Raw genomic sequence first — 27,990 nt, 5'->3', positions numbered from 1 at the left:
ATTTCGCTGGGAACTCTCGTACTCTTCTGTGTACTCCATCACCCATGATTCTGAGGCTTTCCTAGGCTCTAAGTTCTAGACTGTCTCCCCCATCCCATAAGAAGCTCTTCCAGACATTGTTACCAAAACCTCCCTTCACCATCACTGCTCTGCACTGACCACTCACCATGTACAGGGACTGTACTAGGTGCTTAAGTTGCATTTTCATTTCATCCCTCACATCAACCCTATGAAGGTATAAATTATCTCCATTTTACAGATGTGAAAACTGAGGCACCAAGAGTTTATATGACTTGCCACAGGTGGCAGTTTTGGGACTGGGATCTGTCCAGTGCCACTCTGCAGCCCCTTCCCAACCATGAAGGTACCTCCCCCAGTCAGGTCCTCTCTTGGCAAAGGGCCACCATCTGCCCTGCCTGACACCACCGCGGCCAACTCCTGGAGTTAAGGAAGAGATACTTTTCTTTTCCACCATTATCCAAAGCTGAGGAGGGTACACCCTGGTCTTCTCTGCTTTGCCCTCTCCCTACCAGGCAGCATTCAGACTCAGTCTCGGTAGCCCACAGCAGGGTGCTCCAGGAAATACCACCAGGAATGACCACTAGAGCCAGAGGTGGGGACCACAGCAGGGTTGACAGCCCTCCTTCTCTGTCAGTGGGCACTGTGTTAGGTCCAGTAAACTAGAGCACCAGGCCAACTTCACATACTTTCCTCTGCCCACCCTAAGTGACCCTCCCCACTCCTGTTCCCTCCCAGTTCTAGAAATAAACCAGGTCATAGCATCAGAGAAAACAGCCAGGTGCGTGTGGAAAGATCCTAGTGGAAAGGATTATTTCTATAAAGTAAATTAAGGCTCCCATTCAGATCAAGGGGTGGTAAGTCAAATTCTCCAAGACAGGCTGTTCTTGGCTGAAAACGGGTCCACCTGGACCTACAGGCTTGGCCAGCTCAGCTAAGGAAGAGCCAGAGGCCAAGAGGAAAGCATGGGCAGGAACTGGAAAAAACAATCAAAGAAGCTGCTCCCTGCAGGCCTGGAGCCTTTTTTTGGTCTGCCTCCTCTTGTTCCCCCAGCACCCCCCCCCCCCCCCCAACAGATGTGTCATCTACCAGTCTGGTCAGAGTAGCTGATTGGTGGAGGGTGAAGGACTGGGGGAAGGGGTGGGATGATTTGGGGGACAGGCACTTCCTCTGAAAAAGAATGGGCTAAGAGATCCAGGGGAGAGCTTTTCGCCCCATATACCCACCCTGTTGGGCTCCAGGAACCAGGAAGGAGGGAGAGGACAGAAAGGAGGAAAAAAACAAAACAAGGTCCAAGCTATACCACATGATTCCACACCCAGCCACCAAACAGCAAGTCATGAAGGAAGGAGGGGAGCAGGCCAGGGGATGGGGAGATGGAGTTAAGTCACAGCCACGCCTGGAACCTGCCCTGCACTAATGCCCTCCTCATCCCAGGCCACAGAGAGACAGCCAGGAAGGTCATTTCACACCCATGTTTCGGAAAACATTCAAGGTCAGATCCTTTTTACCTAAATCCTGCTTTCATTTGGGTTTGCATCAGGCTCATCCCCTTCCTCCTGCAAGCCTTCCTGGATTTATTCACTCAGTGGATGCCATTCCACCAGGGCAAACGTTTGCGGCACCTCTCCTGACCTAAGGCACAGTCCTGCCCCAATCCCCTTACCCTCCTACCCAGATCACTCCCAAGTTAACCACTTGAGTGATCCACAGCAGGCTGTCAGCCCCCGGACTGGCTTCCAGCTCCTGCCCAAGCCCAAAACAGGAAATGGGGCTCCAAGGCTGAAGCCTTGATCTTAACACAGGCAAGGTTAAATGCTGCCAAAATAAATGATTTTAAAAAAACCTGGCCCATTGAGGTGGAAATGACCGGGAGATAATCTCCTGCTGTGCATTAACCATGCCGCTGCCTCCTACCTCAGGCAGGGCAGGGCAGGCAGGCCACTGGAAGGCTGACTCAAGTGTTTCCTTTTTTTGCTTAGGAGCTCCTCCTGCCCTCAGACCAGGGACACAGGACACAGAGAGACAGGATGGGGGGGGTGACATCTCTAGATAGTGGAGGGCATCTTGAGAGCCAGGCAAGAAGCAGATGCCCTCTGCAGCCAGCTTCTACGTTTAGCGGGGTAATCAACATTCAACCTCGCCCTGGAGAAAGACACCTGGCCTTCCTTCCCCCGCAGGGCAAGTCTGTGCCTCTCCACTCCCTTGCCGGACAGGCGCCCGCAGTTCCCCTCCCCTTTGAGGAAAGGGAGGTAGGCCCGGAGGCTCTAAGAATGGCCCCAAGATTTCCCTTCTTGAGGTTTCCATAGCCCCAAAGCCTCTGAATCTCATTCCTAACTTTACTTGGCAATCTACTCCCAACGTTCGCCACCACTTGAACCTCCCCCAGGCCTCTCAGGGACCACTAGCGGTGAAGCCGCACACAGCGCACGTTTGGGGAGCATGAAGGCGACCCCGAAATGCGAAGAACCAACGTGTCTGTCGGTTTACGACCTTGAGCGCGAGGCAAGGGGCTCACCCGCCCGGCGGAAGTTCAGGGTCCTGATCCCCCACCAGCCCCGCCCAGTTAGGCCTTTAGCCGTTTCTGTGCCCCCGCGCCCCCTACTCACTGCGTGTGCTGGGCGCGGCCTGCGCCGAAGACCTCGTCCAGCGCCACCGTGGCTTGGCCCAGGAACTTGTCGACGCCGATAAGCGAGCGGTGCATGGTGGTGAGCACCAGCTCGCAGGCGGCGGCAGAGCTCGCGGCCCAGGGCGCCGGGCCCGCGTCGGCCTCCTGCGCCCGCAGCAGGCCATCCAGGGCACCGGGCGGCAGCTCGAAGGAGCACTCCTCACGCCACTCGGGACAGCCGTGCGTCTTCTCCACCACCGACGTACTGTACTTCTCGCGGCCCACCTGGATCACGGTGTACGCGTCGCTGGTGCTGCCCGCGCCCGAGCTCTTGCCCCGCAGCCCGCGGGCCCGCAGCACGGTCACCTGGACGTGCGTGGGCAGCCAGCGGGAAGGCCCCGCCGCCGGCTCCGCGCCCCGCACCAGGGCCATGGCGGGGAAGCGGCGGGCGAAGTCTGGCCGAGCCGGTGCAGACCCCGGGACCTGGTGACAAACTCGGCCGCGGCAGAAGGCGGTCAGGAACCGACTCCGAGCGCCGCCGCAGCTGCCGGCTGGGCTGGGCCGGGCCGACCGGCCGCCGCCTCCCCGCCCCACCGGGCCGCGGGCCGGGGGCCGCGCCGCGACGTCAGCGCCCCGCCCCCTTCCCCGCCCCGCGCCCGCCGCCCCGACCCGCGTGGCGGTGCGACAGGGATGCGGGGACGCCGCTCGCGCCCAGGCAGCCGCAGACCCGCCCGGAGCGGGAAGGGGCGGCGCGCGCCCTCTGCAGAGAGTGGGCGGAGTTCCCGCGGTGGCCCCGCCCCTGGCTGGGGGCGCCCGAAGCAACCCGGCCTCGCCTGTGGGGAGCCCAACACCCGCGGCCAGGTACGAAAAACCCGCTCTGCGCCTCCAGGCCAATCCCACGTCTCCGTTCTAAAAGTCCCTGCTCTGGAAAGCCGTCGCCCTAAAAGGGTCCCGGCCCGCCGCCCCTGGGATGGCCAGCCTCTTGGCGCGGACTTGGGGTGATAGGGACCCCCGCCGCTCCCCTGACCCTGGGCCGCGCTCTCCCCTCCTCCAGTCCGCCCCTGCCCGGGAAAATGCCAGAGAGAAACCGGAGCGATTGCCGCCCCGCCACGTGACGGTCCCGCATCGGCGACCTGGAAAGGAGTGAGCTGCCGCCGCCTCCAACCTTTCCCGGCGCAGGGGGCCGGGATGCGGCCAGGCCGCGGCGCGGGAGGCCCGAGAGCGGGGCTGACCCTCCTCAGATTCTGCGGCGGAGAGCTGAGTGATGAATAAATGAGTAACCACATCAATATTTAAGTGTTCACTCGGAGCCTTGGGGCCAGTGTGTCACGGGTTGGGGGAAATTACAGGCCCTGGTGGGGGGTTAAATAACTACTTCCACCCATTATTAAGTGCCTACTATGTGCCAGGGCCTGAGTATTACGTACACTTAGTTTATTATTGATAATAACGATGTTTAGTAATTATAGATGCTGAATTTCAGCCAACTGTGGTCTGTGTGCTTTTATATGCATTACCTCATTTTATCCTCAGAGCAACTCTGTGGGGTGAGTATGGCTTTTATCCCTATTTTCCAGAAGATGAAATGTCAGCTTAGATGGGGGAGGGTTGTGAATCCACTAGATGCCCCCAGGGCCTGTTTTGTTTTGTTTTGTTTTTAACTTTCAGAGCCTGTATTTTTAAAATAATAATTTTAAAATAATACAGCTTTTTTAAAAAAATCAAATAGGACAGAAGGGCTTGCAATGAAAAGCAAGAACTCCCTCTCCATCCTTCAAACCAGGGATACCACTTAAAGCCACTGGTGTTTTCAGGTCTGATGGTTACCTCCACATCATTACATTAAGATGCTCACATAGCTACATCTGGATTTATCAGGACTGGCCACTGTCTGTGGCCTTTCTCCTATGATAGATAATGATTTAGCTGGCTCACACCCACTTCCATCCCTCAATCTTGTGTAGTTACGCTATTATTTTTAGTTCCTCTATAGCAGGGGTCCCCAACCCTTGGGCCACAGACTGGTAACCCTCCATGTCCCGTTAGGAACTGGGCTGCATGGTAGGAGGTGAGCGGTGGTGGGGGCTAGCTGGTGAAATTTCATCTGAATTTACAGCCGCTTCCTATCGCATTACTGCCTGAGCTCCACCTCCTGTCAGATCAGCCGTGGCATTAGATTGTCCTAGGAGCACAAACCCTACTGTGAACTGTGCATGCTAGAGATCTAGGTTGCAGACTTCTTATGAGAATCTAAGGCCTGATGATCTGTCACTGTCTCCCATCCCCAGATGGGACCATCTGGTTGCAGGAAAACAAGCTCAGGGCTCCCACTGATTCTACATTATGGTGAGTTGTATAATTACTTCATTATATATTGCAATGTAATGATAAGAGAAATAAAGTGCACAGTAAATGTAATGCACTTGAATCATCCTGAAACCATCCCTGCCACCCTCAGTCTGTGGAAACTTACATTTTGGTCCTTGGTGCCAAAAAGGTTGGGAACCCCTGCTCTATAGGATACCTAACAGGAGAAACATGTATTTCTTCTTAGGGAGACTCCACAGTACCCCTCGACTGTCTACCTTTCAGGCTATGTCCTCTACTGGAAATATGAACCTAGGAAACCAGTAGAGTAGGCAGAGGAGACCCATGAGAGCACACCCAGCACAGGCCCAGTCCTCACAGCCTCCCACCTTAACTCTTTCATCAGAAGACTGGGGTGGGGAAGTCCTAGGCACCAGCCCCATGGTCCAGCATCCCTGACGGTAGTACCTAGCTTTAAAGACAGCCAGATCTGCCTACAGATCTTGGCTGTCTGCCTCTTAGTAGCTATGAAACCCAAAGTTTAAGCCAACTCTCTAACCTCTCTTGGCCTTATTTCTTCATCTGGATAATGGAGATAATGATTCTTACCTCAAGCCAGGTGGGATGGCTCATACCTGTAATCCCAGCACTTTGGGAAGCCGAGGCTGGTGGATCACTTGAAGCGAGGAGTTCAAGACCAGCCTGGGCAACATGGTGAAACCCCACCTCTACTAAAAAGACAAAAAACTACCCGGGTGTGGTGGCAGGTGCCTGTAGTCCCAGCTACTCGGGAGGCTGAGGCACAAGGATCACCTGAACCTAGGAGGTAGAGGTTGCAGTGAGCCCAGATTGTGCTGCTATACTCCATCCTGGGCTACAGAATGAGACTGTCTCAAAAAAATAAAAAATGTGGCCAGGCGCAGTGGCTCATGCCTGTAATCCCAGCACTTTGGGAGGCCGAGGCGGAAGGATCACTTGAGGTCAGGAGTTCGAGACCAGCCTGACCAACATAGTGAAACCCCGTCTCTTCTGAATATATGAAAATTAGCCAGGCATGGTGGGGCACACCTGTAATCCCAGCTACTCAGGAGGCTGAGACACAAGAATCACTTGAACCTGGGAGGCAGAGGTTGCAGTGAGCCAAGATCGCACCACTGCACTCCAGCCTGTGCAACAGAGTGAGACTCTGTCTCAAAAAAAGAAAGAAAAAATGAAAATAAATCATAACCCAACCATCCATAAATAAACACTGTTAATAATTTGTTGTGTTTCTTTCTAGTCTTTACACTATATGTGTTTGTTTTATATACATTATGGTTTTTGAGACATCTAAAGTATAATTATTAATTCTGTGGGCTTTGGAGTCCTGGTTCTACCATTTACTTTATATATATTATCACTCTTGGCTATAAGTCTGTATACTAAAGAAAAATTATATACATACAATACACACATACACACACACACACACACACACACATACATAATCATGTTTAACCCTGAAGATAACCATTTAAAGCAAGTGCTATTGCTACCCTTGGTTTCACTGATGAGGAAACAGAAGCAGAAAGAGCTTGGGTGATTTTCCCCAAGTCTCCAATCGGAAAATTGCAGAGACTGAGTGGCTTTACTGCCTGTGGCACTCTGCTCTCACACCAGCTTGTTGGTTTTCCAAGCACTAGATCCATTTAAAGTCAATAAAGTAGGAAGTGTTCTCACACCCATTTTACAGATGAAGCTTGAGGTAACCAAGGTTACAAGAGTCAGGATGAACCCCCTACTTTAAGAGTGAATTCTTCAAGGACTTTGCATGTGACAATATCATCACTAAACTTCAACTAACATAAATGGGTCACTCCTTTAGCGGTTCTGTTTCATCTGTTTGCCTGTTCTCCAACGTGACTGCTCCCACTTCCTCCCTCCCTCCTCCTCTACCAAGGAGGAGCAAAGCACCGGGAAAGGGGGAAAGGGCGGGGAGAACTCAGATGGCTCCTCTGCCTCACCTGCCCTCTGAATCTCTTTCCTCCTGCCTTGGCCCTCACAGATTGGCAAGCTCAAGCTTCCTGCTGGCTCTGGACTGTGGCTGGCTATAGAAGGGGAACAAAACTAGCCAGGGCTCCTACCCTACATTGCCTGGCCCTAGAAGGAAAAGCCAGGTCTGCTAGCTGTCTGTGGTTGAGAAAACAGCAGAAAACAGCAGAAACAGAAAACAGCGAAAACAGATACTGAGGTCTTGGCCATCTAAAGGTGTGTTGCGTCCTCTAGAAGATGAGATCCCCCCCTCTTCCCTGCAGCAGCCTGCATAAATGTTAGACACCAAGACCCCAAAAGCATCAGTTTCCTCTGCCTCCCCAGGGCTGGGTGTCCTCACCGCCTTCCTGGGCCTCTCTAGTCCATTGGAGACAGTTCTCGCTTGAAAAGCATCCACATATGTGTAACTTCCACTCATTGCTCCCTCTTCAGTACCACTAAGCCCGTTGGCTTTTCCATGTAGACACTTCACATGTATTTGTCCTGCTCTTCCAGCTACATTTCCATCTGTTCTTTACCTCACCTTCCTGCAGCTATTTTCCAGGCCCTCTTTATAGCAGAACCACATGCCCAGGTCTAAGTCCTGGTGCCACCACTTACTAACTGTATAAGCATGGGCAAATTACTGAACCCTACTGAGTCTGTTTCCGCCTCTGTAAAATGGGCCTGCTAATAAGAAATTACTTCATAGGGTTAGCACGAGAGCTATCTCAACACACCCTAAGCAGTAATGAGCATGAATTATCATCTTAGAAATCTTTGTTGAAGGCAAAAGCTTGTGCCTCCTTGTTGTTTCATTTGCATTTCTTTGATTGCCAGTGAGATTGAACTTCTTTTCAGTTATTAGTCATTTGTATTTCCTCCTTTAATGAATTGTCTATTTTCTGAATTGCCTATTTTCTATGCTCATTTTTCTTTGAAGCCTTAATTTCTTATTAATTATTTGTACAAATACTTTATATGTTAAGAATAGTAACATGGCCAGGCACAGTGACTCATGCCTATAATCCCAGCGCTTTGAGGGGCTGAGGAGGGAGGATGGCTTGAGTCCAGGAGTTTGAGATCAGCCTGACCAACATGGTGAACCCCTATCTCTAAAAAAAAAATACAAAAATTAGCTGAGTGTGGTGGCACATGCCTCCTGAGGTGGGAGGATCACCTGAGCTTAGGAAGTCGAGGTTGCAATAAACTGTGATCATGTCACCGCACCTCAGCCTGGGCATCGGAATGAGGCCCTGTCTCAAAAGAAAAAGAAGGCCGGGCACGGTGGCTCACGCCTGTAATCCCAGCACTTTGGGAGGCCAAGGCGGGCGGATCATGAGGTCAGGAGATCGAGACCATCCTGGCTAACACGGTATAACCCCATCTCTACTAAAAATACACAAAATTAGCGGGGCGTGGTGGTGGGCGCCTGTAGTCCCAGCTACTCGGGAGGCTGAGGCAGGAAAATGGTGTGAACCCGGGAGGTGGAACTTGCAGTGAGCCAAGATCGCGCCACTGCGCTCCAGCCTGGGAGACAGCAAGGCTCCATCTCAAAAAGAGAAAAGAAAAAGAAAAAGAATAGTAACACTTTGTTGTTTATATTTACTGCAGATATTTTTTAATTTAATTTTTTTTTTTTTTTGAGACGGAGTCTTGCTCTGACACCCAGGCTGGAGTGCAGTGGCACGATCTCAGCTCACTGCGACCTTCACCTCTGGGGTTCAAGTGATTCTCCTGCCTCAACCTCCCCCAGTAGCTAAGACTATAGGTGCATGCCACCATGTCTGGCTGATTTTTGTATTTTTAGTAGAAACAGGGTTTTGCCATGTTGGTTAGGCTGGTCTCAACCTACTGACCTCAGGTGATCCACCCCCCTCGGACTACCAGAGTGTTGGGATTACAGGTTTTAGCCCCCACTCCCGGCCTAGATATGTTTTTTATATAAGACATTAGGTAGGCTGAGTGCAGTGGCTCATGCCTGTAACCCTAGGGCTTTGGGAGGCCGAGGCAAGAAGATTACTTGAGCCCAGGAGTTCTAGACCAGCCTGGATAACATAGCAAGACCCTGTCTCTTTTTTAAAATTCTTTTTAAATTAGCTAGGCGTGCATAGCACGCCTGTAGTCCTGGCTACTGAGGGGGTTAGAGTAGGTCTGAGGCAGGAGGATTGCTTGAGCCCGGGACGTCCTGGCTTCAGTGAACCATTATCACACCACTGCACTCCAGCCTGGGTGACAGAGCTCAGACCCTGTCTAAATAAATAAATAAAATTGGATAATCAAATCCCTGAATTCCTTCCATTGTTTTAAGCTTGAGTGCTTCCAAACTTACAGGTCCAATAATATTCATTTAGTTTTTTTTCAAGTTTTTAAGTTGTTTGGATTTTTGTTTGTTCTTTTATTCTCTTTAAATCCTGCTAGCAACCATTTTGGTGAATGATTTCAGGTGAATATCTAGCCTGCTCTCCCCCAACAGCTATCCAAGTTTCCCAATATTTATTGCAAAGCCCTATCCCTTAAACATTGGGTTTATCATATAAGTTTATATATATATATATATATATACATATATATATATTTGTAGACAGTCTGAACTCGATATTCTCTTTCACTGAGATTTACATCATTCTGTTTTATTGTTGCCTTTTAAATGTTTTATTACAACAGAAGAGCAAATCTCCACCCAAAGATCTTATACTCTCACTTTGTATCCATCCACATGAGCTGTAATTCTATTTAGAATTGTGAGACAAATTGTTGGGAGAAAAAATTGACATCTTTACAAACCATAGTCATCCCATTCAAAGTCATGGTATACTCCCTAAGATTGCAATAAGAGAAGAATGTCCCCTCTCTTCACTTCTATTTCAACATGTGCTTGAGGTTCTAGCTAGGGCAGTTTGGCAAGAAGAAGAAATAAAGTCATCTAGATTGGAAAGGAAAAGTAAAACTACCTCTGTAGACTACATGATCTTGTAAATAGAAAATCCTGAGGAGTCCACTAAAATCTGTTAGGGTGAATAAATGAGTTCAGCAAGGTTATTAGGGTACAAGATCAACACATTCAAATCAATTGTATTTCTATACACTAGCAATGAGCAATTGAAAATAAAATTAAGGAAACAATTCCATTTATAATAACATCAAAAAATAAAATACTTAGAAATAAATTTAACAAAAGAAGTCAAGGCCAGGGTGGTGGCTCATGCCTATAATCCTAGCACTTTGGGAGGCTGAGGCGGGCAGATCACCTGAGGTCAGCAGTTCGAGACCAGTCTGGCCAACATGGCAAAACCCCCTCTCTACAAAAAATACAAAAATAAGCTGGGTGTGGCGGTGCACACTTATAGTCCCAGCTACTTGGGAGGATGAGGCACGAGAATAGCTTGAATGTGGGAGGTGGAGGTTGATTGTGCCGCTGCACTCTAGCCAGGGCGACAGAATGAGACTCAGTCTCAAAAAAAAAAAAAAAAAAAAAGATATCTAAGGAAACTACAAAACATTGTTGAAAGAAATTAGTAACCTAAATACATAGAAAGGTATTTCATGTTCATGGAACTGAAGACTTAACATTGTTAAGATGGCAATACTCATCAGATTCAACATATCCCCTCTCAAAATTCCAACTACTGTTTTTGCAAAAATTGGAAAGCTGATCCTGAAAAGCACATGGAAATGCACGGGACCCAAAATAGCCAAATCAATCTTGAAAAAGAACAACAAAGTCAGGGCACTCACACTTTTTGATTTCAGAACTTACTACAAATAAAGACAGTGTGGTACTGGCATAAAGATAGACATATAGACCAGTGGAATGAAATAGAGTACAGAGATAAATCCTTACATTTATGACCAACTGATTTGCAACAAAGGTACCTAGACCATTTAATGGGGAAGGTGTTGTTTTTTCAACAAATGGCCTGGGACAGCTGAATATTCACATGCAAAAGAATTAAGCGGGCCCCCTTTCTTACACTGCACACAAAAATTAATTCAAAATACATTATAGACCTAAATGTAAGAGTTAAAACTATAAAACTCCTAGAAGAAAACGTAGGAATAAATCTTCATGACCTTGCATGAGGCAAAACCTTCTTAGATATACCAAAGTACAAGCAACTGAAAAAATAAATAAATAAAGGCGGGGCATGGTGGCTCACGCCTGTAATCCCAGCATTTTGGGAGGCTGAGGTGGGTGGATCACCTGAGGTCAGGAGTTCAAGACCAGCCTGGCCAACATGGTGAAACCCCGTCTCTACTAAAAATACAAAAATTAGCTGAGTGTGGTGGTGTGTGCCTCTAGTCCCAGCTACTCGGGAGGCAGAGGCAGGAGAATTGCTTGAACCTGGGAGGCAGCAGTTACAGTGAGCCAAGATCATGCCACTGCACTCCAGCCTGAGCAACAGAGTAAGACTCCATTTCAAAATAAGTGAAATAAAATAAAAAAAATGGATTCCATCTAAATTTAAAACTTTTAGGCTTCAAAGAACACCATCAAAAAAAGTGAAAAGACACTCCACAGGATGAAAGTATTTACAAATCATATATCTCATAAGGAACTAGTATCCAGAATGTATAAAGAACTCTTATAATTCAACAATAAAAAGACAGACTAGGCACAGTGGTTCACACCTGTAGTCCCAATGCTTTGGGAGGCCAAGGCAAGAGGATTGCTTGAGTCCAGGAATTTGAGACCAGCCTGGGCATAACAACACCTCATCTCTCCAAAAAACATTTTTTTCTTAACTAGTCAGGCATGGTGGCACTCACCTGTAGTCCTAGCTACTTGGAAGACTGAGGCAGGAGGATCCCTTGAGCCCTAGGAATTTGAGGCTGCAGTAGGCTATGAACTTGCCACTGCACTCCAGCCTGGCCAGCAGAGTGAGGACTTTTCTCTACAAAAACAAAAGAAAAACAATAAAGACAACCCAGTTTAAAAATGGGAGCATGATTTGAATACATAATTCTCTGCAAAGATATACAAATGGCCAACATGCACATGAAAAGACACCAAAACCACTAGCCATTAGATAAATGTAAATCAAAATCACAATGAGATATCACTTCATACCAAATAGAATGGATATAATAAAAAGACAGATGACAAGTGTTTTCCGGATATGGAGACACTGGAAACTCATACACTGCTGGTAGGAATGTAAAACAATGCAGACACTTTGGAAAACAGTTCGACAGATTCTCAATTGTTAAACATGTAGTAACCATATGACCCAGCCATTTCACACTCCTAGATATAAATCCAAGAGAAATGAAAACATGCGTCCACACAAAAAGTTGAACATGAATATTCATCCCCAGGTTCTTACCCCAAATCTACAATCTCCAACTGCATTTTTTTGCATCTCAGAGGAAGAGTTGTTCCTGAGTGCTTAATTTTCCTTACTCTGCTTTGAGGCAGTCCAGGGTTCTATCCTCCCCTTCATTTCTGTACCTCTCATCCACTGTTTCCTCCTCTCATCATATAAATATGCTCATGTCCTTCCCAATAAAGCCAGAAAACCACAACACCCTTTCAATACTGCCAGTACCATGTCCTTCTTTCTGAGACGTTTCCTAAATATGATTGACTTCCCCTGCCTTTATCCACTTACTGCCCCATTCATACCCAACTCCACAGCAGCCTGGCTCTCCATCCTTCTACCCTGTTGTTCTTGCATTCATAATTGCAAAATCCCAGGCCCTCCTTCAGTCCTTATCTTAACCTCCCCTCCGCATGTGGTAGTTAACCATTTCCTTCCCCCAAACTCCCTCAAACCCATTCTCTGCCTCTGGGACCCCACTCTTTCATGCCTTTGCTCTGCCTCTCCCTTATACCTTCTGGGTCTCCTTCAGGGGGCTTCTCTTCCTTTCCCCAATTTTTTTCCCCCAAAGCAGGGGGTTACCCAGGTTGGAGTGCAGTGGTGCAATTATGGCTCACTGCAGTCTCAACCTCCAGGGCTCAAGCGATCCTGAGCCTCAGCCTTCTGAGTATCTGGGACCACAGGCGCATGCCACCACGCCTGGGTAATTTTCATGTATTTTGTAGAGACAAGACTTCACCATGTTGCCCAGGCTGGTCTTGAACTCCTTGGCTCAAGCTATCTGCCCACTTTGATCTCCCAAAGTGCTGGAATTATAGGCGTGAGCCACCATGCCAAGCTTCCAAATTCTTAATGTTGGTTTATTTCTCATCCCTCTTCTCATTTTACTCCTTAGATTTTCCCTAAAGATTCCCTTTTACACATGCGGCTTTATTCATTCTATAAATGTTCTCACCTCCCGTATGTCTACTTCCAGCCCAGTCCTCTTTCCTGAACCTCAGATAAACACTTACAAATGCCATGAAAACATCCCATACATACCTTTTTCAAATTTATTTATTTTTAAGTTGACATATGAAATTGCACGTATTTATTGTATACCCACACATACTTTCAAATTCAACAAATTTTATTAGTTTGTAGGGCTGCCATAACAAAATATCACAGACTGGTGACTAAACAGCAGAAATGTATTTTTTCACAGTTCTGGAGGCTGGAAGTTCAAGATCAAGGTGTTGGCAGGTTTAGTTTCCTCTGAGGCCTCTCTCCTTGGCTTGCAGATGGCCACCTTCTTATGTGATCTCATATGGTTGTTTCTCAGTCTGTGTATTGATTATGTCCTATCTCCTGTTATCTTTTTAAAATTTATGTATTTATTTTTAGAGGCAGGGTTTTGCTCTGTTGCCCAAGCTACAGTGCAGTGGCACAATCATAGCTCACTGCAGCCTTGAATTTCTGGGCTCAGGTGATCTCTCCTCAGCCTCTCAGGTAGCTGGTACTATAGGTATGCACCACCACACCTGGCTAATTTTTTACCTTTGTAGAGACTGAAGTCTCAATATGCTGACTGGGTTGGTCTTGCACACCTGGCTTCAAGTAATCCTCCAGCCTCAGCCTCCCAAAGTGCTGGGATTACCTCTCAGTCACCACTCTCAGCTCTAGCCTCCTTTTCTTACAAAGACACCAGTCATATTGAATTAGGCCCCATTAATGTGACCTTATTTTACCCTAATCACTTCTTTAAAGACTGTATGTTCAGGCCGGGTGCAGTGGCTCACACCTGTAATCCCGGCACTTTGGGAGGTCGAGGCAGGAGGACCACTTGAGGTCAGGAGTTCAAGACCAGTGTGGCCAACATGGTGAAACCCCATCTCTACCAAAAGTACAAAAATTAGCTGGGCATGATGGTGCATGCCTATAATCCCAGCTACTCAGGAGGCTGAGGCAGGAGAATCACCTGAACCCAGGAGGTGGAGATTGCAGTGAGCCAAGATCACGCCATTGCACTCCAGCCTGGGCAACAGAGTGAGACTCTGTCTCGGAAAAAGAAAAGAAAAAAGACTCTATGTTCATTGCTTGAGCCCAAGAGTTTGAGGTTGCAGTGAGCCAAGATTGTGCCACTGTATTTCAGCCTGGAAGAGTAAGACTCTGTCTTAAAGGAAAAAAAAAAAAAAAAAAAAAAAAGGAGCCCCTATCTCCAAGTATAGTCACATTCTGGGGCTTCTGGGGAACTGGAGTTAGGATTTCAATATATGAATTTTGAGGGCACACAATTCAGCCCATAACAAAATTATAAGTTGAGGCCGGATGCAGTGGCTCTAATCCCAGCATTTTGGGAGGCCGAGGCGGGCTGATCACGGGTCAGGAGATGGAGACCATCCTGGCCAACACAGTGAAATCCCGTCTCTACTAAAAAAAAAAATACAAAAATCTAGCCAGGCACGGTGGCAGGCGCCTGTGGTCCCAGCTACTCAGGAGGCTGAGGCAGGAGAATGGTGTGAACCCAGGAGGCGGAGCTTGCAGTGAGCCGAGATTGTGCCACTGCACTCCAGCCTGGGTAACAGAATGAGACTCCGTCTCCAAAAAAAAAAAAAAATTGTCCTTAAGTTGAACTCATTATCTTCCCCATCCCCACCTGCTCCCTCTCCTTTATTCCTTCTCTTGGTGAATCTCTGAAGGCCCTAACCAGAAACTTAGTGGGTTTTTTTTTTTTTTCCCCAAGGGAAGGAAGTATTGCCACCTAGAAGCTGCAGAGGGCATTACCTCTTTCCTGCTTCCCAGATGCCATATTGAAGGAAAGCCATTAAAGACCACCAGGATTGCATCAAAAGGATTCCAGAGCCAACTCAAGATGCTTCCACTGGACAAAGGCACAACAAATTCAGCACCAATAAGAATAACAAGACAGCCGGGCGCGGTGGCTCAAGCCTGTAATCCCAGCACTTTGGGAGGCCGAGACGGGCGGATCACGAGGTCAGGAGTTCGAGACCATCCTGGCTAACACGGTGAAACCCCGTCTCTACTAAAAAATACAAAAAACTAGCCGGGCGAGGTGGCGGGCGCCTGTAGTCCCGGCTACTCGGGAGGCTGAGGCAGGAGAATGGCGTAAAAACCCGGGAGGCAGAGCTTGCAGTGAGCTGAGATCCGGCCACTGCACTCCAGCCTGGGCGACACAGCGAGACTCTGTCTCAAAAAAAAAAAAAAAAAAAAAAGAATAACAAGACAAATATTTGAAATATAGAAGTGTTTCAGAAAATGAATGAAGAAGGAATAATTGAGTTGGAATAGCACCATTTCATAGCCCATAATGAATTAATGGATCTAAGCAGTGATTGTCAGTGGCTGTTGACTAAAAGAGATAACTAGGAACTGTGTGCCTGCTGATGGAAGAATACACCACCATCTATGAGGCAGTCTTGCCCCACCCCCCAATTTAACCAGAATCTGATCAAGCCTCTATATCCAACTATATATAAATTTACAGGAAATATATGGGACAGAGAAAATCATTAAACCAATAACATAGGGATGATCAGCAAAATTCAGACTATGGGAAACCATAGGACAAACAATCCAGGTTTTTTCAACAAATTGCAAAAAAAAAAAAAAAGGAAGAGCTAGAAGATAGAAGAGGAACCTTAAAACTTGAAAAACACAGTTTTTTAAATAGGTAAATACTTCAGTAGCAATGAGCACGTCTAGCACTCAGATTACGGTTCCTAACTACCATCCTCCAATACAAAGAACCAGGCTCCTTAGAGAAATGTCTGATTATAGGACTAGGGCAGAGAAAACACAAGATTAGCCTGGATCATTTTGTAATGCCAAAAAGTAAGGAAATCATCAGGGAAGAAAGGGAGGTGAGGAAGGTGCACTATGTCAGCAGAATACAGGAGCCAACCAGAAACAAGCTCCCAATGGTCAGAGCTGGAACAATTTGAGCCACAAAATAAATTACAATCATATTGGATTATAACCCATGAAATAAAATAAATACTCATGTATCTATAGTGATACCAATAAATGATTGAACAAATAAGGTAAATGAGAGAAAAGAGAAAAATCTGCCTTACAGAATTCTAAGTAATATATGTAGAAACTGCCCCCCCTTACCCCCACCGGCCAAGAGGTGGAGTTTAATTCCCCTTTCCTTGAATGTGGGCTGGACTCAGAGACTCACCTTCAAAGCACAGAGTATGAAAACCAGCAATTTTACAATTTTACAATGGCAAAACCTGGCAGGCCCCACCTTCATCAAGTGGTCCAGATTAACATCACCAGTGATAAGTCCCATGGACTGCATGTACCCCCGATATGCAGCCATGAGAAAGGCATATCAGGCACAGTGGCTCACACCTGTAATCCCAACACTTGGGAGGCCTAGGCAGGTGGATCACTTGAGGTCAGTACCAGCCTGGCCAACATGGCAAAACCCCATCTCTACTAAAAATACAGAAAAATTAGTTGGCCATGGTGGTGGGCGCCTGTAATCCCAGCTACTCAGGAGGTTGAGATAGGAGAATTGCTTGAACCCAGGAGGCGGAGGTTGCACTGAACTGATATCACGCCACTGCACTCCAGCCTGGGTGACAGAGTGAGACTGTCAAAAAAAAAAAAAGCACATCACCTCTGTGCCTTTCCAAAAACCCATAGCTGCTTTCTAATCAAGAGAAAAACATCAGACATATCCAAATTGAAGGACATTCTTCAAGATACCCGATCAGTACCATTCAAAAGTGTCAAGATCATGAGACACAAGGAAAGACCAAGAACTATCATTAACAAGAGGAAACTAAGAAGATATATCTGCCTTTGAGGAGACCTGGGCTGTGCATGTCATTGTCTAACACATCTCCCAAGTGCAAGCCCTAAACACTATCTTTTGGTTTTATCTGTATTTAAAAAAAAAAAGACTAAATTACTTTTTATTCTAACTTTACAAAATATTACAAAGTCATTGTTATATAAGACATGATCAAGGGCAGGCACAGTGGCTCACACCTGTAATCCCAGCGCTTTGGGAGGATGAGGCAGTTGGATCACCTGAGGTCAGTAGTTCAAGACCAGCCTGGCCAACGTGGTGAAACCCCATCTCTACTAAAAATACAAAGAATTAGCCAGTGTGGTGGCGGACACCTGTAATCCCAGTTACTTAGGAGGCTAAGGCAGAAGTGAGCCAAGATTGTGCCACTGCATTCCAGCCTGGGCGACAAGAGCAAAACTCCATCTGAACAACAAAAAAAAAAAAAAAAAAAAAAAAAAAAAACTTGATTGAATGAAACCCAAAAAAGTAGAGAAAAAGTACTGCAGAAGTAGGTAAGGCAGTTAATTTTTAAATTACATTATTTTCTGGATTTGAGTATGTTTTTGGTATTTGTCAGCTTAAATTATTTTTTATTTTGGAATAATTTTAAATTTACAGAAAGTTACAAAGATAGTACAGAAAGTTCCCATATACTCTTCACTCAGCTTCCCTTCTTTTTTTTTTTTTTTTTTTTTGAGACGGAGTCCCGCTCTGTCGCCCAGGCTGGAGTGCAGTGGCACGATCTCGGCTCACTGCAAGCTCCGCCTCCTGGGTTTACGCCATTCTCCTGCCTCAGCCTCCCGAGTAGCTGGGACTACAGGCGCCCGCCACCTCGCCCGGCTAGTTTTTTGTACTTTTTAGTAGAGACGGGGTTTCACCGTGTTAGCCAGGATGGTCTCGATCTCCTGACCTCATGATCCGCCCGTCTCAGCCTCCCAAAGTGCTGGGATTACAGGCTTGAGCCACCGCGCCCGGCCGCAGCTTCCCTTCATGTTAACATTTTACTAGTACATAATACTTTTTCCCTACTTCTTTTTTTTTTTTTTTTTTTTTTTTTTTTTTGTCCAAACTAAGAAACCAACATTTGGTACAATACAATTAACTAGACGACAGACTTTATTCAGATTTAACCAGTTTTCCCATTAATTTTTTTTCTGTTCCAAGATCCAATCCAGGATCCCATACTGCATTTAGTCATCGTGTCTCCTTAGTTTCCTCCCATCTGTGATGTTTACTTTATAGTAATTCATTAAATGGTACATTTGCTTGATATGATTTTCTAAATTCATGTTATATTTAACAACACAAATAAAAACAAAAGCAAAATAATCGTAATGGTTTTTCACAGCTCTTAGAATCAGGGCAGCCGTCCCCAGCCTGACCTGCCAGGCCACGTGGCCTGGTGCTGGCCCACCTCTGCAGCCTCTCCCGGTCTCACAATGACCCAGGCAGACTGCTTCCTTTCAGTCCCTCACATTTGCCTTGCTCCTTCCTGCCACAAGGGCTTTGCACCTGCTGTTGCGTCCTCCCAGCACACTCTTCCCTCCTCTTTGCCAAGGTAACTCCTACCCCACCACTGACATCACGGCAGCATCCCTCTAACAGTCCAGCCTTCCCTGGACTCCCTGGCCAGGCAGTGACAAAGATTCTTTGCTTGACTAAACTTTAGTCAGGCTCCTGAACTTTCTCCTAGGCCTACCTGTGCACTTCCTTGTAAAATCTAGTTTTAGCAAGGAATCTTGCTAAGTCAGTTCAGCAAGAACACCTCCCTTGGATAGCTGATCACGATCACCCTTGATATATGATTGGGTTTCTCATCCTGCCCTATCCCCCAGGTGATAGATAATCACCTGGACTGACTGTAGCAGGAATCCTTTGAGGTTGGTTTAGCCAGAATGATCCCTTATCCTCAATGTTTGCTCTTAGTCATTTACCATCCACTGACCCCACCCTGCTTCTTGGCGATAAATTCCCACTTGCCCATGCTGTATTCAGAATTGAGCCCAGGCTCTTTCCCCCACTGCAAAATCCCACTAGTGGTCCCTATGCCTATTGTGATGGTCTTGAATAAAGTCTTCCTTGCCATGCTTTAACAAGTATCATTGAATAACTGTGTTTAATAGTAAAATCTCCTTACCACAGGCTCTCATCACTATCCACGGGGGCAATGTTACACTCATTTGCGTGATTATTTGCGTTTGTGTCTCTCTCCCTGATAGACTGTAAGCTCCAGGAGAGCAGGAACCACAGCTGCCTGGTTGACCTCCACATCTTCAGCTTCCACCACTGTGCCCGGCACACAGCAGGGGCTCAAGAAATATTTGTTGACTTAAGAAAGGAACAAAAGCCGGGCGCGGTGGCTCAAGCCTGTAATCCCAGCACGTTGGGAGGCCGAGACGGGCGGATCACGAGGTCAGGAGATCGAGACCATCCTGGCCAGCACGGTGAAACCCCGTCTCTACTAAAAAATATAAAAAAGTAGCCAGGCGAGGTGGCGGGCGCCTGTAGTCCCAGCTACTCGGGAGGCTGAGGCAGGAGAATGGCGTAAACCCGGGGGGCGGAGCTTACAGTGAGCTGAGATCCGGCCACTGCACTCCAGCCCGGGCGACAGCGCCAGACTCCGTCTCAAAAAAAAAAAAAGAAAGAAAGAAAGAAAGGAACAAAAACAACAAAACATGCCCAAAAGGTAGATCGGGGAAGGGAAAGAGCAGGAGGGAATTACCACAGTGTTTTTAGCTGATCTATTTCCTTTTCATGGAAGTGGAAAAGGAAGGTCAATAGATACTGCTTACTAGTGTGTAAGTTACCATTAAAATCTTTTTAGGGCTGGGCGTGGTGGCTCATGCCTACAATCCCAGCAGTTTGGGAGACTGAGGTGGGCAGATCACTTGAGATCGGGAGTTAGTGACCAGCCTGGCCAACATGGCGAAACCCCATCTCTACTAAAAATACAAAAAAAAATTAGCCCAGTGGCGGACGCCTGTAATCTCATCTACTCAGGAGGCAGAGGTGGGAGAATGGCTTGAACCCAGGAGGCAGAGGTTGCAGTGAGCCAAGATCATGCCACTGCTCTGCAGCCTGGATGACAGAGCAAGACTCCGTCTCAAAAAAATAAATAAATAAAAATAAAAATAAATAAAAGCTTCTTAGGAAGGCGGATCCTGGTAAATCAGAAGATGATCCTTTTGTTTTGCTGGGCACATGGATGGGCTCTCAATGAGGACGGTTGTTTTGGGAGCTGAGTTTGAGAGGAAATGTTGGAGAACTGAATTGCCGTGTAGAGTAAAAATTTCCAGTTTCCCAGAGCCATCCAGCAATCCAGGAGGGAGGAGCAGGTAGGAGAGATCAGAAGGGACAGCAGAGCCAGCAAATTATAAGAGTCATGTGCTTTTCAGCCTTATTTTTATTATTCACTTCTAATTTTAGTCTATTTGATATTGATTCTGTGACATTTATTACAGTTCCTTTTAGGCCAATTTAGTGTTCCAGTGCTTAAAAAGCATATGAATTCTCTGTTGGATGTGGAGTTCAATTATATCTAATAGATCAAATTTATTAATTGTATTGTTTAGATCTTCAATATCCCTATTTGTTTTCTCTCTGATTGTTCTCTTGGTCTCTAAAAGTAGTGACTTTTGGAATTGCACAGGCATAAGCATATTTATTTAAAAGTTAAAAAATAGGCCAGCTACTCAGGAAACTGAAGAGGGAGGGTTGCTTGAGCCCAGGAGTTCCAGGCAACAGTGAGCTGTGACTGAGCCACTCCACTCCAGCCCGGGTGATTGACAGAGGTCTTGTCTTTAGCGAGGGGAGAAAGAAAAAAGAAAAGAAACAAAACCAAAAAAGAAGTAAAATAATAGTTTTGAAAAATTATACATTTTTTTCTTTGCAACTTTATTTTATGTTCAGTGGGTACATCTGCAGGTTTGATACATGGGTAAATTGTGTGTTGTGCACAATTACATTTTTCAAATTGTTAGGAGTGGGGAAAAGCAACAAACAAAACACAAGCCAGAAAGCAAATGACAGAAAACAAGAAAAACAATAAGGGAGTATTTAAAAAGCAGTCTGAAACAGCAAAAGATGACCAGACTAAATTTATCTGTAAAGCAATAATTGATTGACAGAAACTCACCAATTAAGTACTTTCAGATGAGATTTAAAAAACACTAAATGCAAATATATGCTATCAATAAAAGATATGCTTAAAATACAATTGCAGCCTGGTGTGGTGGCATGTGTCTATAATCCCACCTATTTGGGAAGTGGAGGCAGGAGGATTACTTGAGCCCAGGAGTTTGAAACCAGTCTGGAAGACACAGCAAGACCCCATCTGTGTGTGGTTTGTGGATCAGTTTTTAAAAATATTGTGACTGAGCACGGTGGCTCACGCCTGTAATCCCAGCACTTTGGGAGGCTGAGGGGGGCAGATCACAAGGTCAGGAGATCAAGACCATCCTGGCTAACACAGTGAAACCCCGTCTCTACTAAAAATACAAAAAATTAGCTGGGCGTGGTGACAGGCACCTGTAGTCCCAGCTACTCGGGAGGTTGAGGCAGGAGAATAGTGTGAACCTGGGTGGCAGAGCTTGCAGTGAGTTGAGATTGCACCACTCCACTCCAGCCGGGTGACAGAGCAAGACTCTGTCTAAAAAAAAAAAAAAAAATTGTATAAAGAATTTGAAAGTAAAAGAATTTAAAATCTCAATGGGTTTTTTAATAACTTGACAAATGGATATCAAAGTATATTCAAAAGAGTAGATTCAGAGGGTAACAAATATTTGTTGAGTGCTTAATAGGTACCAAGCATGTATTATTGAGCTGTAATAATTAAAACAATATGAGGTGGAGCCAGAAATCTACAAATAGAGTCAGCGGAAACAGAATAGAAAGTCTGGAAATAGTCTTACATGTGCATAAGATTTGATCTGTTATAAAGATGGTATTTCAAATATGTAGGAAAAAGACAATTTTATTTTTATTTGTAAAAAATAATAGTAATAAATATTAAATGTAAAGGTAAGTCCCAGCTCATAAAAATGACGTCAGATAGAATAAAGATCTAAACATGAAACCCCACTAAAGTAATAGAATAAAATATAGGAGTTTATTTTTTATATTTGGGATTCTATCGCAACTGCTCAAATAATTTGAATAAATAGTTCACAGGTGAAATATAAAGGACAATTAAACACATGAAAAAATGGTTAACCTCACTACTGGTTTAAAATTGCAATTAATACAGCAGTGATGGGGAAGGATACCCTTGATGTGAGCACAAACTGGCACAACCTTTTTGGAAATAAATTCAGTAATTTCTATCAACAATTTTAAATGGTTGGTTCCTGTAATCTGGCAACTCCATTTCTAAGAGTTTATCCTATGGAAATCCTCACACGTGTTCAAAGAACATTGTATTAATATAAGTATGTGGATTTCTGAATGACTTAAAATAGCAATGCTAGGCATGATGGCTCATCCCTGTAATCCCAACACTTTAGGAGGCCAAGGCAGGTGGATCTCTGGAGCCCAGGAGTTCCAGACCAGCCTGGGCAATAAGTGAGACCTCATCTCTACAGAGAGAAAAAAAAAAAAATAGCTGCTAGTGGGGGCACACATCCATAGTCCCAGTTACTCGGGAGGCAGAGGCAGGAGGATTGCTTGAGTCCAGGAGTTTAAGGCTGCAGTGAGCTATGATCATGCCATTGCACTCCAGCCTGGGTGGCAGAGCAAGACCCTGTCTCAAAAAAGAAAGAAAGAGAGAAAGGGCAAAAGAAAGAAAAAGAGAGAGAGAGAAAGAAAGAGGAAGAAGAAAGAGGAGGAGGAGGAGGAGGAGGACAACAACAAGAACAAGAAGAAAAGGAGGGGCTGGGCACGGTGGCTCACGCCTATAATCCCAGCACTTTGGGAGGGCAAGGTGGGCAGATCACCTGAGGTCAGGAGTTCAAGACCAGCCCGACCAACACGGAGAAACCCCATCTCTACTGAAAATACAAAATTAGCCAGGTGTGGTGGCACATACCTGTAATCCCAGTTACTCAGAAGGCTGCAGCAGGAGAATTGCTTGAACCCAGGGGGTGGAGGTTGCAGTAAGCTGAGATAGCATTGTACTCCAGCCTGGGCAACAAGAATGAAACTCCATCTCAAAAAAAAAAAAAAAAGGAAGGGAAAGAGGGAAGGAGGGAGGGAAGGAAGGAAGGAAGGAGGGAAGGAAGGAAGGAAGGAGGCTAGTGTGGCCTGAGCAGGAGGAAAGGCAGGCACAAACCTTCAGGGCCTCGTGGGCCACATTAAGGATTTGGGATTTCCTCCTAAGGGCAATGCAAAACCATTTAAGGATTAGAAAAATCCTTCTTTTTGGCTGGGCGCGGTGGCTCAAGCCTGTAATCCCAGCACTTTGGGAGGCCGAGACGGGCGGATCACGAGGTCAGGAGATCGAGACCATCCTGGCTAACACGGTGAAACCCCGTCTCTACTAAAAAGTACAAAAAACTAGCCGGGCGCGGTGGCGGGCGCCTGTAGTCCCAACTACTCGGGAGGCTGAGGCAGGAGAATGGCGTGAACCCGGGAGGCGGAGCTTGCAGTGAGCTGAGATCTGGCCACTGCACTCCAGCCTGGGCGGCAGAGCGAGACTCCGTCTCAAAAAAAAAAAAAAAAAAAAAAGAAAAATCCTTCTTTTTAAAAACTATGATTCAGACAAGGCAGTCTCTGTAGCTGTGTTTTGGGCAAGGGTGTGGGTATATCCTGGTCGAGGCAGTTACCCAGAGGAAAATGGGAGGAGAGCCAGGAAGGCAGCCAGAAGGACTCCAGGGGAACTCCTCTTCAGCATGAAGACTCCGGAGGGGCCTCGCTGGCAGTGCCAAAGCCCAGGCTGCTGATCCAGATTGCAGATTGGAGGATCATGGTATTTTTTGGTGGGGATGGGGGTGCAGCCAGTGGGTCAGTTTTGGTAAGGTTGTCAGTCTTACCAAAAAGGGCCAGGTCAGAGTGTGGAAAGACCAGCCTCAGAATCCTGACCTGAGACAAGGGCTGTAGGAGACAAGGACTCACGGTGGAGGGAGTTGCTATGGGTATCATTTCTTGAGGGATAGGAAAGAGGGAGTGCCCAGGAGGGAACTTAAGTGGAGAAGCTTGGCCTCTGAGTGCTGGAGCATTCTAATGTATACTTTTAAGATTTCTTTTTTGTGCATTGTAATTCACACCAAGATTTCAGATAAGTCTGTTAACCTTCCACCTGTGCTGAAGCAAATAATTAAACAGGTCTATGTCCCTGTCCCAGACAGAGAACAGCATTCCCACTGCCCCCTTCTGCACTGCTGAGGGGGCCAAAATGCTCTCATCTTTCAAGAGAGGTTGGTGGTCCTGGAGCTCCAGGAGGTAAGCATGAGTACCTGACAAACAGAAAATACAAGCGAGGTATGGACAGGAGAGATTCCGTCACTCCCCAAATATTCTAGAAAGGTCAGAAGCTTGACAAAAAGAAAAAGTCCCTGCAATAACATGAGCAGAGGATTTTCAGCCGGAAGATGTGTAGGTGACACAGGCTGAAATAATCAGGCAGCTTGAGAAGTAGCCCCTCTTGTCCCCTTTTGAACCTTTCAAAAAAGCAGATAATTATAATTCATGCTAGTTAAAAAAAAAAAAAAAAAAAAAAAAGAAGTCACATTCATTCAAAGTGATTGAGTCACATCCTCAGATCCAAATGTGGCTGCAGGAAGCTCTGGTACGAAGTCTAAAGTGGAAGTCACACACTCGTATGTCTGCAGGAGCTGGGCAGGCATCACAGGGAGGCAAGCAGGACCCAGGGTCCTGGGGCATCATTGCACAGCTCCAGGCAGTTAGTACTGCCATGCTGTTGGGGAAGATCTATGCTGTCTAATTTTCCAGTTAAATAACAATAACAGAATTATAAATCCAGATTTTAATGTAAAATTTTATAATTTTTCTGTGTTTACAACTGATTCAAAAATTATAAAATAGAAATCAAATATGTTTGAGGTTGGATATTCTATTAATATTAGCTTCCTGTTGCCACTATTACAATTACCATGAACTTGGTAACAAAACAGCACAGATTTGGCTGGGCACGGTGGCTTACGCCTGTAATCCCAGCACTTTGGGAGGCCAAGGTGGGTGGATCACTTGAGGTCAGGAGTTTGAGACCAGCCTTGCCAATATACTGAAACCCCGTCTCTACTAAAAATACAAAAATTAGCCAGGCATGGTGGCATGCATCTGTAATCCCAGCTATTCAGGAGGCTGAGGCAGGAGAATCGCTTGAACTCAGGAGGTGGAGGTTGCAGTGAGCCAAGATTGTGCCACTGCACTCCAGCCTGGGCAACAGAGTGAGACACTGTCAAAAAAGAAGGAAGGAAGGAAGGAAGGAAGGAAGGAAGGAAGGAAGGAAGGAAGGAAGGAAGGAAGGAAGGAAAGAAGGAGGGAGGGAGGGAGGGAGGAAGGGAGAGAAAGAAAGAAAGAGAAAGAAAGAAAGAAAGAAAGAAAAGAAAGAAAGAAAGAAAGAAAGAAAGAAAGAAAGAAAGAAAGAAAGAAAGAAAGAAAGAAAGAAAAAAAAGAAAAAAAAAAAAAAAGAAAAAAAGAAAAAAGAAAAGAAAAGAAAAGAAAGAAAGAAAGAAAGAAAGAAAGAAAGAAAGAAAGAAAGAAAGAAAGAAAGAAAGAAAGAAAGAAAGAAAGAAAGGCAGGCTATAGTTGGGTGTCTACAGGGCTGCGTTTCTTCTAGAGGCTCTGGACAGAATCCTTTCCTTGCCTTTCCTAGCTTCTGGACTCTGCCTGCATTCCTTGGCTTGTGACCCCTTCCTTCAGCCTGCTTCCATCTTTATATGTCTTACTTTTTTGTCAAATCTTCCACCACCTCTCTCTTATAAAAGCACTTGTGATTATATTTAGGGCCCACCCACCTGGATAATGCAGAATAAACTCCCCATCTCAAAATCCTTAATGTAGTCACGACTGTGAAGTCCCTTTTGCCGTAGGAGAATACACTTACAGGTTTCAGGGATTCAGATTTGAATATCTTTGGGGGCCATCATTCAGCCTACCACAAGGATAGAGTAGGATGCAACCCTCAGATTTGAAGCTATGTAATGATCCTAGGTAATGATGTGATGACAGGGATCTGCATGGACTCCCTGATACCGGCACAGATAGTCAGAACACCCACGAAAACATCTCTGCTACTAGGACCCCGTTAGAGGCAGACACCAGCATGACAAATTTTCTCCCAAGTGGAATAGTAAAATATCCCCAAAATATCCTAATACTCTGGGCCATGAACCTATGATCTTTTTTTTCAAGAGCTTGATTGAAGTTTAATGTATACACCATAAAACTCATCCATTGTGAGTATACAATTCGATTATTTTTAGTAAGTTTGTAGTTATGCAAATATTACAACAACCCAGATTTAGAATATTTCCATTACCCCAAAAAGTTCCCGCATGGTTATTTGCAGTTGATTCCTACTACCAGATCCAGTCCAGGCAGCCACTGGTCTACTTTCTCTGTATAGATTTGCCTTTTCTGTACCCTTTATATAAATAGATCATACAATATGGCCGGGCATGGTGGCTCATGCCTATAATCCCAGCACCTTGGGAGGCTGAGGTGGGCGGATCACTTGAGGTCAGGAGTTTGAGACCAGCCTGGCCAACATGGCGAAGCCCCATCTCTACAAAAAATACAAAAATTAGCTGGATGTTGTGGCACACACCTGTAATCCCAGCTATTCGGGAAGCTGAGGCAGGAGAATCACTTGAATCTGGAAGGCAGAGGTTGCAGTGAGCCGAGATCACGCCACTGCACTCCAGCCTGGGCAACAGAGCGAGACTCTGTCTCAAAAAAAGAAAAAAAAAACAACAAAATAAACTATATAATATAATATATATATGTAAATGGGATCAACAATATATAGTCTTTATGTCTGGCCTTCAGTTAGTATAATTTTTTGAGGTTCTTCTATGTCATAGTGTGTATTAGTAGTTCCTTTTTTTCATCTTTTTTTTATTATTATTATTGTAGAGATAGGGTCTCTCTATGTTGCCCAGGTTGGTCTCGAACTCCTGGGTTCAAGGGATCTTCCCACCCCAGCCTCCCAAAGTGCTGGGATTGTAGGTATGAGCTACCACGCCTGACCTTTTCACTACAAAGTAGTTCCTTTTTGGCCGAGCACGGTGGCTCACGCCTGTAATCCCAGCACTTTGGGAGGCTGAGGCGGGCAGATCACAAGGTCAGGAGATCGAGACCATCCTGGCGAAAAAGGTGAAACCCCGTCTCTACTAAAAATACAAAAAATTAGCCGGGCATGGTGGTGGGCGCCTGTAGTCCCAGCTACTCGGGAGGCTGAGAATGGTGTGAACCCAGGAGGCGGAGCTTGCGGTGAGTCGAGATCACGCCACTACACTCCAGCCTGGGTGACAGCAAGACTCCGTCTCAAAAAAAAAAAAAAAAAAAAAAAAAAAAATTAGCTGTGCTTGAATCCGGGAGGCAGAGGTTGCAGCAAGCCAAGATCGCGCCACTGCACTCCAGCCTGGCGACAGAGCAAGACTCCATCTCAAAAGAAAAAAAAAAAAAAAAAAGTAGTTCCTTTTCATTGCCATGTTCTGTCATGTGAATATACCACATTAGCACATTTTGTTTATCCATTAACCTGTTGATGGATATTTGGCCTGTTTCCTGTTTGGGATTATTATGAATAGTGTTGCTATGAATATTCATGTACAAATCTTTGTGGACATATGTTTTCATTTCTTTTGGATAGATACCTAAGAATGGAATTTCTGGGTCAAATGGTAAGTTTAGTTTTAACTTTTTAAGAAACTGCCAAACTGTTCTTCAAAGTGGCTGTACCATTTTACTTTCTCTCTTTTTTTTTTTTTTTTTTGAGACAGGGTCTCCCTTTGTCACCTAGG

The 27,990-nt window shown here is 45.8% G+C and overlaps 3 protein-coding genes across 6 annotated transcripts in view; 1 reads left to right on the top strand and 2 right to left on the bottom strand.

Annotated features, from left to right (window-relative positions):
* The window catches only part of RAB11FIP5 (RAB11 family interacting protein 5), a 38,957-nt gene extending 35,664 nt beyond the window's left edge, over positions 1–3,293 (bottom strand). For 2 of the 3 annotated variants that reach the window (XM_050754369.1, XM_050754370.1), the window contains exon 1: positions 2,628–3,267. In XM_050754369.1, coding sequence (XP_050610326.1) covers positions 2,628–3,058 — 431 coding nt within the window. In that variant the 5' untranslated portion in view covers positions 3,059–3,267. Of the gene's footprint in view, positions 1–2,627 lie in introns of all 3 variants that reach the window. The other variant, XM_050754371.1, reaches the window with a different exon arrangement.
* The window catches only part of LOC126934100 (translation initiation factor IF-2-like), a 32,656-nt gene extending 28,745 nt beyond the window's left edge, over positions 1–3,911 (top strand). The window contains exons 1-3 of one of the 2 annotated variants that reach the window (XM_050754577.1): positions 2,055–2,058; positions 3,294–3,487; positions 3,681–3,911. In XM_050754577.1, coding sequence (XP_050610534.1) covers positions 3,317–3,487; positions 3,681–3,773 — 264 coding nt within the window. In that variant the 5' untranslated portion in view covers positions 2,055–2,058; positions 3,294–3,316 and the 3' untranslated portion in view covers positions 3,774–3,911. Of the gene's footprint in view, positions 1–2,054; positions 2,059–3,292; positions 3,488–3,680 lie in introns of those variants that run through there. The other variant, XM_050754578.1, reaches the window with a different exon arrangement.
* The window catches only part of SFXN5 (sideroflexin 5), a 616,301-nt gene that overhangs the window by 167,430 nt on the left and 420,881 nt on the right, over positions 1–27,990 (bottom strand). The window lies entirely within an intron of this gene.

Source organism: Macaca thibetana, chromosome 13, assembly GCF_024542745.1.
Source record: "Macaca thibetana thibetana isolate TM-01 chromosome 13, ASM2454274v1, whole genome shotgun sequence".
Lineage (NCBI taxonomy): Eukaryota > Metazoa > Chordata > Mammalia > Primates > Cercopithecidae > Macaca > Macaca thibetana.
This window is presented reverse-complemented; position numbering and strand designations above follow the sequence as displayed.